The sequence below is a fragment of the Chiloscyllium punctatum genome, chromosome 11, assembly GCF_047496795.1.
Source record: "Chiloscyllium punctatum isolate Juve2018m chromosome 11, sChiPun1.3, whole genome shotgun sequence".
In the NCBI taxonomy this organism is placed as follows: Eukaryota; Metazoa; Chordata; class Chondrichthyes; order Orectolobiformes; family Hemiscylliidae; genus Chiloscyllium; species Chiloscyllium punctatum.
In genome coordinates this window covers 5,901,255-5,913,306 of record NC_092749.1, presented here as the reverse complement: position 1 = coordinate 5,913,306, position 12,052 = coordinate 5,901,255, and the positions used below count along the sequence as shown (strand labels likewise).

General features: G+C 48.2%; 1 protein-coding gene across 1 annotated transcript in view; it reads left to right on the top strand.

The window, feature by feature from the left end:
* LOC140482695 (immunoglobulin superfamily member 2-like) overlaps positions 1-12,052 on the top strand; it is a 77,367-nt gene that overhangs the window by 51,529 nt on the left and 13,786 nt on the right. Inside the window, exons 4-5 of the mRNA XM_072580218.1 lie at positions 1,134-1,481; positions 6,025-6,369. Coding sequence (XP_072436319.1) covers positions 1,134-1,481; positions 6,025-6,369 — 693 coding nt within the window. The remainder of the gene's footprint in view (positions 1-1,133; positions 1,482-6,024; positions 6,370-12,052) is intronic.

Here is a 12,052-nt window from a genome sequence, read left to right as displayed (position 1 = left end):
GACTGCTTTGTCCAGGATAGTCTGTCACTAGTCTATCTTTTATGACATCTATAAACTTAAAAATTGTACCTACGACACCCAAGGCAATGATAAATATTTATAATAAAAATTAAAATTGCTGAAGAAACTCAGCAGGTCTGACACCATCTGTAGAGAGAGAAGCAAAGTTAATGTTTGAAGTCCAAGGTGCCTTCTTCAGAACCCAGAACCTTAACTCTGTTTATCTTTCTCCACACATGCTGCCAGATGTACTGGGTTTTCATCATCACTTTCTGTTTTTATCTCAGTTTTTCAGCATCAACAGCAATTTTCTTTTATACATCTTTACAAACCTGGTCCATGACCCCTCTCACTGAGTTAACAGAACTGTGAAACATCAAACTGAGTCTCCTCCTATATTGGACTATCCCTGAGGCTGGGACACCCACACAGCCACAGCTCTTCACACACATGCCTTGCATCGCGACACTGAGACTCGGTGGGAGGGCTGCAAGTTCATCTCAAATTTGGAGATGCCTTATCCCAGTCTTACAATGGCATTTTGAATTGACAGCATGAAACATTAAAATAATAAACATCTATTTTTTTCAGTACCACCTTTCACAACCTCAGAGGGTCCCAACATAATCTACAGCAAATTAGGTACTTTGTAGTCATGAGTGGGGAAAACATACAGAAAGATCCAACAAACAGCATTGAAGTGAATAGCCCCATCTTCTGCTTCAGAAATACATATTTCCTGAAGACTGGGTGAACTCCTGTGTTGACACTTGAATGATACCCTGGGATATTTCACATCCTCCTGTAAGGACAGACTTGGTTTAACACCTCAGGTCAGTGCTGCCTGTTCCAAGCACACTGCCTTAGTTCTGCTCTGGATGGTCCCAATGTCTGCTCAAACCTCTGGAGGGGGAAGCAATCCCATCACCTTCTGCCTCAGAGACAGAGAGCTCCCAATAAACCACAGCTGACAGACTGCACCCTGTTGAGTTGCACTGTTTCCAGCCCCGTGCTTTAGAAAGTAGTGCATTAACATCAAGTGATTGTCAAACTTTTTTTGCTGTATTACTGAGATTTGAAAGATGGAGTATTTTTTCTCTCTGTGTTGATTTATATCTGTTTCACACAAACAGATCCATTGGCTGATCCAGTCCTCATTCAGGATCCAGTGGTCAGCAAGGTACCAGAGGGTGATACTGTCGAGTTTCAGTGTGCCATGCACAATGCCAGTGTGATTGACACTGATGTCCACTGGCACTACCAGCGACCTGGCAGCAACAGGGGGTGGATGATAAGCCACTTTGCGAATGGCACCCTCACCAAGGCCCAGGGTTTCCACGATCGTGTTCAGCTTTCCAGGAATATCCGCAGGAACAGTTACATTCTGAGCCTTGTGAATGTGACTCTCAATGATACTGCTGTGTACAGCTGCAGTGTGTGGGGCTACATCTATGGAGCAGGGAGCCAGCTCAATGTAACTGGTAAGTCAATGGGAGGGAACACAGGCAGCCGCACAGAACCAACTGGGAACTGTTTTACCTTCATACTGTAGAGCAGACAAGTGGAATCGTATTATTTCATGTAGGGGCACGGAATGCGCAGTGGGAAGGTTAGTTTCAGAGGCAGAATGGAAAAGTTGAATTGTGGAAATATGAGAATGGATTGATACTTTTTCTATCATGCCATTGATATGGGTGTGACTGGGTTGGGCCAGCATTTACTGCTCCTCACTCATTGCTCTTCAGAACATAGCAGTGAGCTGCCTCTCGATCCTGTTGAGAGTGTTGCTCAGCTATTTCAGAGGGCAGGTTGGAGCTGGCCACATTTCTGGATTTAGATACAGGCCAAACTAAAGATTCCAGATTGCTGCCCCTCAAGGATGCCAGTGAACCGGTTGGCTGTATTTATTGACTCTTATGGTGTGGTTGTGATTCAATGGGCCTTTATTGCCCATCACTTGTTGCCTCTTGAGAAAGTGGGGGTGAGCTGCCTTCTTGAACCACTGCAGTCCTCATGCTGTAGGGAGGGAATTCCATGATTTTGACCCAGTGACAGTGAAAGATGTATCTCCAAGTCAGAATATTGAGTGGCTCAGAGGGGAGCTTGCAGGGGGTAGTGTTCCCATGTATCTGCTGCCCATGTCCTGCTAGATGGAAATGGTTGTGGGTTTGAAAGGTGCTGTCTGAGGATCTTAGATTAGATTGCTTACAGTGTGGAAACAGGCCCTTCGGCCCAACAAGTCCACACCGCCCCGCCGAAGCGCAACCCTCCCATACTCCTACATTTACCCCTTACCTAACACTACGGGCAATTTAGTATGGCCAATTCACCTGACCTGCACATCTTTGGACTGTGGGAGGAAACCGGAGCACCCAGAGGAAACCCACGCAGACACGGGGAGAATGTGCAAACTCTACACAGACAGGGTCGCCTGTGGCGGGAATTGAACCCAGGTCTCTGGCGCTGTGAGGCAGCAGTGCTAACTACTGTGCCACCGTGCCACCCAATCTATTCTGAATTTCTGCACTGCATCTTGTGGAGAGTACACACTGTTGCTACTGAGTGTTGGTGGTGGAGGGAATGAACATTTAAGGCGATCTTACCATTAACCCAGTACTCTGTATTCCTGTTACTCCTTCCAAAGTGAATCACCTCACACTTTTCCGCACTGAATCACTTTTCTGGTTCACTGATATCCTTGAGGGGCAGCAATCTGTAATCTACGCCCTCATCCAGGTCATTTATAAAAATGACAAACAACAGTGGCCCCAGAACAGGTACCACTTGCTGTACCCCACTAGTACCCCACTAGTAACTGAACTCCAGGATGAACATTTCCTATCAATCATTACTCTCTGTCTTCTTTCAGCTCGCCAATTTCTGATCCAAACCACTAAATCACCTACAATCCCATGCCTCTGTATTTTGTGCAATAGCCTACCATGGGGGAAACTTATCAAATGCCTGACTGAAATCCATATACACCACATCAACTGCTTTACCCTCAACCACCTGTTTGGTCACCTTCTCAAAGAATTCAATAAGGTTTGTAAGGCACTACCTACCCTTTGCAAAACCATGTTGACTATCCCTGATCAATTTATTCCTTTCTAGATGTTTATAATTCCTATCTCTTGCAATCTTTTTCAACATTTTGTGGATGAGCAGAGAGATCTTGGTGAACATGTGCATAGATCCCTGAATGTTGCCATCCAGGTAGATAGGGTTCAGAAGGTGCACGGTGTGTTAGCTTTTATTGGTTGAGGGATTGAGTTTCGAGCCATGAGGTCATGTTGCACCTGTACAGAACTCTGGTGTGGCCACACTTGGAGTATTGTATACAGTTTTGGTCACTGCATTACAGGAAGGATGTGGAAACATTGGAAAGGGTGTAGAGGAGATTTATCAGGATGTTGCCTGGTCTGGCGGGAAGGTCTTATGAGGAAAGGCTGAGGGGCTTCTGGCTGTTTTGTTAGAGAGAATAAGGTTAAGTGGTGACTTAATAGAGATATACAAGATGATTAGAGGATTAGTTCGGGTAGAAATGAAATTCTTCAGAATGGTGCTGAACAAGGATCATTAAAAAAATCAAACAGTGGCTACAAGAGCAGTTGAGAGGCTGGGAATCTTGCAGGCAATAACTCTCTTCTAGACTTCCTTGGATGGCGATGGCTTGCACGAGGGAACACAGCTTTAAATTGAGAGGTGATATATGTAGGACAGATGTCAGAGGTTCCTTCTTTACTCAGAGAGTACTAATGGCGTGGAATGCCCTGCCTGCAACAGTTGCAGATTCACCAACTTGAAAGGCATTTAAATGGTAATTGGATAAATAGGTGGATGATCATGGAATAGCGTAAGTTAGATGGGCTTCAGATTGATTTCACAGGTCGGTGCAACACCGAGGGTCGAAGGGCCTGTACTGAACTGTAATGTTCTATAAGATGATGGACAGGATTATGAAGAAGCCAGCTGCTTTGACCTGAAAGCTGTTCAACTTCTTAAGTGATATTAAAGCCCTACTCAGCTAAGTAAATGGTGCATTTTCCATCACACTGCTAACTTGTTCCTTTGTAGATATTGGACAGGATTTGACAAGTCTGAAAGGGAGTTATTCCCTGCAAGATTCCCAGCCTTTTAACTGCTCTTGTAGCCACTGTTTGAATTTTTAAAAATGATCCTTCTGCAGCACCGTTATGAAGAAAATTTCAGTCTCGAAACATAAACTGTGATTCTCTGCACAGAAGCTACTGGATCTGCTGAGTTTCTCCAGAACTTCCTGTCTTACTTCAGATTTCCAGCATCCACACTGTTTTGCTTTTAGTCATATGATAACCTAACCTAAATGCCTATAGGAGGCCCATTGGTTAGCACTGGTGCCTCACTGCGCCCGGGATCTGGGTTCGATTCCAGCTTCAGGCGACTGTTCGTATGGAGTTTGCACATTCTCCCTGTGTCTGCGTGGGTTTCCTCCAGTTGCTCCGGTTTTCCCCCACAGTCCAAAGATGTGCAGGTTCTGTGAATTGGCTATGGGAAATGCAGGGTTACAATGATGGGCTAGGGGGCTGGGACTGTGTGCTCTTCAGAGGGTCAGTGTGGACCTGATAGGCAGAATGGCCTGCTTTCACATTGTAAGGCTGTGACATTTAAAAAGTTCATTTCCTCAGCTCCAGGACAATGTACAATCAGTGCTCAAGATGAGAGCTACCACAATACCTGACATGGTTTGGGTGCAGGTTTTTTTTTGAAGTGTGGCATCTATCAACATCTGGCTGGGAGCAGCCATGTTGGATGGACAGCCCAGAAGGCAGCTGTGAGGGCAGCACCAGGCTTTGAGCTGAGTGGCAGTGAACACAAACTCTGATTTCCCTCTCCTCATATACTGTCAGACCTGCTGGGTTTCCTGTTTATATCTCTCATTCTTTTAGGTTTTTGTTGACGCAGGAGAAGTCACACAGTGACCCCAGAACAGATCCTTGCAGTACATGACTAGTAACTGAACTCCAGGATGAACATTTCCTATCAGCCATTACTCTCTGTCTTCTTTCAGCTCGCCAATTTCTGATCCAAACCACTAAATCACCTACAATCCCATGCCTCTGTATTTTGTGCAATAGCCTACCATGGGGGAAACTTATCAAATGCCTGACTGAAATCCATATACACCACATCAACTGCTTTATCCTCAAACACCTGTTTGGTCACCTTTTTGCTGACACAGGAGAAGTTTCAAAAAGATGCTGCCAATGAGTTTCTCTTTACCCTGTGGAATGTTCAGTCTTTCTTGTGGCTCTCCCTCAGATAAATAGAGGCTAAGCAAGTTTTGGGAAGATTTGTAGCTCAGGTTGAGGTTCTGGGTATAGGTTTGCTCGCTGAGCTGGAAAGTTCATTTCCAGACGTTTTGTCACCATACTAGGTAACATCTTCAATGGGTCTCAGGCAAAGCACTGTTGATGATTCCTGCTTTCTATTTATATGACTGGGTTTATTTGGGTTGATGATGTCATTTCCTGTGGTAATGTCATTTCCTGTTCTTTTTCTCAGGGGTTGGTAGATGGGGTCTAATTTGATGTGTCTATTGATAGAGTTCCGGTTGGGATGCCATGCTTCTTGCAATTCTTGTGTGTGTTTCTATTTGGCTTGTCCTAGGATGGATGTGTTGTCCTAGTCGAAGGGGTGTCCTTCCTTATCTCTATGTAAGGACACCACTTCAACTGGGAGAATACAACCCAAAAAAAACCCAAAGGGTGACTAAATGTCTGGAAATGAATCTTCCAGCTCAGTGAGCAAAGCTACACCCAGATACAGGCTGAATCCAATTGCAGGTTAATCTACAAAGGAGTACAAGTGACTTATGGGAGCCATTTTGTAAGATTTTAAATGTTCGTTTGAAAGTTTCGGAGCCATATATTTGTGCATTTGTGACGAGATAATGCGTACTTCCCTGACATTTCAACTGAAATATTGAAGACAGTTTACAGATTGCAGTCTAGTTTGTACATTGTTTATATTCTTCCCTTAAAGTTGCAACTCCCCCAGTCCTTCTCCAGTCTCTGAGCCTAGAACGTGTCACCGAGGGTCACACTGCCCAGTTACAATGCACCATGAGGAACGCCGCAGTGACACATACCGATGTTCACTGGCACCGGAAACAACCAGGGAATAACACGGAGTGGGTTTTAACACATGACGTGAGAAACATCACACAATGGAGCCCAGGATTCACTCAGCGATTCCAGTCTTCTAGAGACCTCTCCAAGAACAGCTTCATTCTGACCATCACAAATGTGCAGCCCAATGACACTGGGGTCTATTATTGTAAAGTGTGGGGAGACATCAGTGGGAATGGAACACAGCTGACTGTAACAGGTAAGTCCTGTTTACATGATACTAACTGACCTTTGATTGTGTGGGTGATGGACAGGTTGGGACTGGGGATCATTTCATAATATTATTTTTAAACTTTTAGTTCATGGCTTAAAATGTCTTTAAGAATCTCAAAAGAACCTTTTTACTTGAATGTTACAGTGTTTATAATAGATCAAATCAGCAACTGTCAATCTCTCCTCTTCTTTGGTGGGATATTTATGATTGGATGATTGTCAGCTGAACATCCCAATGTATTATTCACCAAATTAAAATCTCCAGAACCTGGTGAGCCCCTTCTCATTTGCTGGGGGTGGTTGTGATGATGAGTCTGTTTGTCCAGGGGACACTCCTTGGCAAGGTGCAGTGTAGACTGTTTCTCTTCACATGTGTGTGACAGAGGGCTTTGGACTGAAGCCCCGAGGGAGGGAGCTAGCTGCTTCAGGACTCTGGCTGGTTCTCATCCAGTTCAGCAAGGCCCGCTCTCAGTGTGGGAACTCCAAGGCAACCATTTGACAGATGGCCTTTGACACAAGGAAAGAATGTGTCAGCGATATTTCACAGTCTCCATCTCCTTAATCTGAAGGACATCTTGTTGGTGGACCTTGCTCAGGAATGTTGCTCTGTACGGAGCACCCTGATGGAGAGGGAACACCAAGTGGATCATTGTGGAGTCTGGAAAGGAGAGGGAGCACAGATCACTTCATCCAGCTTGTGGGTTTTCATCAGTCACCAGATGTGTGGGGGAGGGGAGAGATGTTTGTGAGGACAGGAAACTGGGAGCGGGCTTGTTGACTGGAAGGTTCCAGTAGTGAAGCACATTATTCGTGCCAGCATTGAGTATCAACAAGATGTGGGAGATGGTGCAGAGGGTCAAACAGGTGCCCAGTAGCCTGTTGTGTGGAGGCTCATATCCTCAATCAGTGCTGTGCTTCCACTCACTCTCACTTTAATTCTCACTCCCACTCTGACCTCGACCTCAAACACTGTTCCATTGAAATTCAACATGAGCTGAAGGAAAACTATGTTTGACCTGGGATTTTATAATGCTGCAAACATAATTCTAACTTCATCAAATTCAGATTGTCGTCATTTCTGTTGTTTTCTCCCATAGTGTGTGTCCAGGTTTGCCGTGATTTCCTCTGTCTTCCACCCCTTGTGTTCTCTCTCTATTCTGCGCAGATGTTCCCTCTTTCATCAACTGCTTCAAAGTGGTTACAACTTTCAGAGTGCACTCTCACCTCCCTCCAGTCAGACCCAGCCACTTCCCTGTGTCACTGTCTCCTCCTGGAAGAGAGCTGATGGGGAATCTGATAAGCTTCAGATCTGAGGGCTCACTGTGGAATTAACAGGAGCTCTTCTGGTGAATAAGCAGTCACAAATCCTAGTAGCTGATGAGCTGAGAGAAGAGAGAGAGAGAGAGGTGATTTCAGAGGAAGGCTCACTGTTCAATCTGTCCAACCACAACAGAATTCTTCGATGGAGTACTAGCCCGCTAGCTGTGAAGGATGGTGAAAGGATGCAGCAATGTTTTGGCTGAATGGCAGCATGTGATCAGTAGACTCTCATAGGATGCTGTACTTTTCCAAAATATGTCAGTGACTCAGGTGAGGGGAGTGAAGACATGTTGACTAAATTCACTGATGTGCTTGATCAGGAAGTATGTTGTGAAGAAGATATCGTGCAGTTGCAGGTGAATGTGGATAAGTTGAGACATTGGGTATTAATCTGGCAGAAAGAGGATAATGTGAGAAAATGTGAAATTTCTCACTTTGATACAAAGATATTGCATGCAGAGAGACTGCCAGGATCCAGACAAATCTCTGTGTTCTTATGCAGGAGTCAGAGAAAGTTAGCTTCCAGGTACAGTACGTAATCGAGAGGCTAATGGAATGTTGTCTTATGACAAGAGGAATTGAAACTAAGAACTCAGAGAAGGAGTATGCCATTCAGCCCTTCAATCCTGCATTTAAATTAGATTAGATTACTTCCAGTCAGGAAACATGCCATTTGACCCAACAAGTTCACACCAACCCTCCGAAGAGTAACTCACCCAGACCTATTTCCCTCTGAATAATGCACCTAACACTATGGACATGGCCAATCCACCTGACCTACACATCTTTGAATTGTGGGAGAAAACTGGAGGACTCAAAAGAAACTCCTGCAGAACAGGGAGAATGTGCAAGCACCACACTGACAGTCACCCCAGACTGGGATCGAATTTGGGTCCCTGGTACTGTGAAGCTGTAGTGCTAACCACTGAGCCACTAGGAATGACTAATCTCACCTCAGTCTCAACTACACTTTCCTGCCTGCTCTCCATAAACATTTGATTCATTCCTAATTTACTCAAAGTCCCAGCATCCACCACACTCTGGGAGAGTGAATTCCATGAAGCTTTGAGCGAAGTAATTTCTCCTCATCTCTGTGTTAAATCTGCTGTCCCTTACCCTAAACCTATTCTAAATTTCCCCACAAGGAGAAACATCCTGTCTATATCTACTTTGTCAATCCCCTTTAGCATCTTGCATACCTCAACCAGATCTCCCCGCATTCTTCAAAACTCTTCTTATCACACTGACCTGCTCAATCTTTCTTCATAAGATAATGCTTTCATCTCTGGGATCAATCTAATGAACCTACTTGGAACTGCCTCCAATGCAGTACATCCCTCCATAATTCAATGGACTAAACTGAACAGTACTCCAAATAGGTCTCACTGATGCCTTATACAATTGCAGCAACACTTCCCTTCTTTTATGCTCTATTTCTTTTGCAGTAATTGCAAAGATTCCATTTGCCTACCTTATTACCCATTGTACCTGCATACACGTTTTCTGTGATTCATGCATGAGAACACCCAGATCCCCCTGCACAGTAGCATTCTGAGGTTTCTCTCCATTTCTACCTCTTCCAAAATGGATAACCATTCTATAAAAGCAAGGAAGTTATGCTGCAGTCATGCAAGCATTGATGGGATCATAGAGCTATAGAGTCATACAGCACAGAAACAGATTCTTCGGTCCAACCAGGCCACTCCGACCAAGTTCCAAGATTAACTAGTCCCACCTGCCAGCATTTGGCTCAGATCCCTTTAAATGTTTCTTATTCTTGGTGAATGTCTACCTTCCCCTGGCCAGGCCGAGGCAAGCGAGCTTCTTTGGCAAAGTGTTCGCTCACCTCGCCTCCATTGACGAGAGCCAGTACATCGTCCTCGGGGGAGATTTTAACTGCGTCTTCAAGGACAAGGACCACGGCGGTGCCCGCACCGGTTGGCCGTCGGGGAGGAGGTTGGAGGACTTGGTCAAGTCCTTCGACCTGGCGGACGTCTGGCGGAATTTCCATCCCGACTCCATCGCCTTCACCTTCGTGAGGCCTGGGGTCGGAGCGTCAAAAATCGACCGCCTGTACGTTTCACGGGCGTACGCCTCCTGTTTTCCGAAGGCCTCCACGCGGCAGGTGTCATGCACGGACCATCACCTGGTGTGGGCGGAACTCCTTCCGTTCGGCGCCAGGCTCGGCTTCGCGTACTGGCACTTTAACAACCTGCTGCTGGAGGACGAGCGGTTCCAGGACTCGTTTCGTCGTTTCTGGGCCGGCTGGAGAAGGAAGCAGGGAAGCTTCCCCTCCCTGAGGCTATGATGGGACGTGGGCAAGGCTCACGTCCGCGTCTTCTGTCAGGAGTACGTGAGGGGGTCGACAAAGAGGCGGAAATCCAGGATCGAGGAGTTGGAGAGGGAGATGCTCGACCTGGAGTCACGCCTCGGTCAGCCCGACGCGGACCCGGCCCTGCGCGGGGTGTACGAAGAGAAGAAGGCCGCGCTCCGGGACCTGCAGCTCGTCGGGGCTCGGGGCGCGTACGTGGGGTCGCGGATCCAGCTCCTGCAGGACCTGGACCGCGGCTCCCCCTTCTTCTACTCACTGGAAAAAAGGCGTGGCACCCGTCAGCAGCTCCTTGTGCTGCTGGCCGACGACAGGTCCCTCGTCTCGGATCCGGAGGGCATCAGGGCCCACGTTCGAAACTATTACACGGCTCTGTTCTCTCCGGATCCGTCCAGCGGGGATGCTCGCAGAGTTCTGTGGGAGGACCTGCCGCAGCTCAGCCCGGAGGACGCCGGAAGGCTCGATGCTCCTGTCACCTTAGAGGGGCTGACCGGCGCCCTTGGCCGGCTCTCGAGGGGCAAGTCCCCGGGGCTGGACGGGCTGACTGTGGAGTTCTTCAGGGTGTTCTGGGACGTCCTGGGGAGCAACTACGCACAGGTCCTGGGGGAGTGTCTAAATGCCAGAGAGCTGCCCCTTTCTTGGCGCAGGGCGGTCATCGTCCTGCTGCCAAAGAAGGGGGACCTTCGTTCTTTGAAGAACTGGCGTCCGATCTCCCTCCTCAGCACAGACTACAAAATCTTCGCCAGGATGTTGTCTTCTCGCCTGGCTTCCGTGCTGGCCCACTTGATTCACCCGGACCAGTCCTACACGGTCCCAGGCCGGAGGATACACGACAACGTCCACCTGGTCCGGGACCTGATCCATTTCTGTCGACGGGCTGGTCTGCCAAGCGCCTTCCTGTCTCTCAACCAGGTGAAGGCTTTCGACAGGGACGATCACGAGTACCTGCTCGGGACTCTGCGGGCTTTTGGGTTCGGGACGCAGTTCGTCGCCAGATCCGACTTTTGTACGCCGCCGCAGAGTGTCCGGTTAAAGTTAACGGGTCCCTGACGGCGCCCCTTCGCTTTGGGAGAGGAGTACGTCAAGGCTGCCTCCTGTCTAGCCAGCTGTATTCCCTGTGCGTGGAGCCTTTCCTGTGCCTCTTGTGAAGGAGGTTGTTGGGGCTGGTTCTGCGCGGTGCGGGCACAGGGGTGGTCCTCTTGGCCTACACCGATGATGTGCTCCTCACTTTCACCGACCCGGCTGTCCTGGGGAGGATGCGCGAGTGCCAGGCCATGTACTCGGCGGCGTCTTCCGCCAGGATCAACTGGGCCAAGTGTTCCGGACTACTGGTCAGTCCGTGGCGGGTGGACTCTCTGCTGGACGAGTTATGGGGGTTCAGCTGGAGTACCACCCATCTCCTCCACCTGGGGGTCTACCTCAGCCCCAATGAGGAATCCTGGCCGGCCAACTGGCAGGAGCTGGAGGCCAAAGTCTCGGCTCGCCTAGGCCGCTGGACAGGACTGCTCCAAGTGCTATCTTACAGGAGTCGAGTGCTGCTCATAAACCAGCTGGTGCCTGCCATGCTGTGGTACCGGCTGGTCACTTTGGTCCCTCCTCCTGGTTTAGTCGCTGACATCCTGAGAATGTTGGTCGACTTCTTCTGGGACAAAAAGATGCACTGGGTCGCTGCGCAGGTTCTGAGTCTCCCTATTGAGGAGGGCGGTCAGTTGCTGGTGTGCGTCCGCACCCAGGTCGCGACGTTCCGCCTTCAGACCTTGCAGCGATACCTTTACGTCGAGCCTCCTCCTCGGTGGTGCGCCCTGGCAACGTATTTTTTCCGCCAGGTGCGTAACCTCAATTATGACATGCAGCTCCTGTTTGTCAACCATGACGGTTTGGAGATCGCCCTCAAGACGCTGCTTGTCTTTTACCAGGACCTGATCACTGTCTGGAACATGGTCGAATCGCGTCGCGCCTACCCTCCGGCTGGAGTAGCGGCTGTCGTCAGGGAGCCGTTGCGCAGGAATCCGCACCTCCG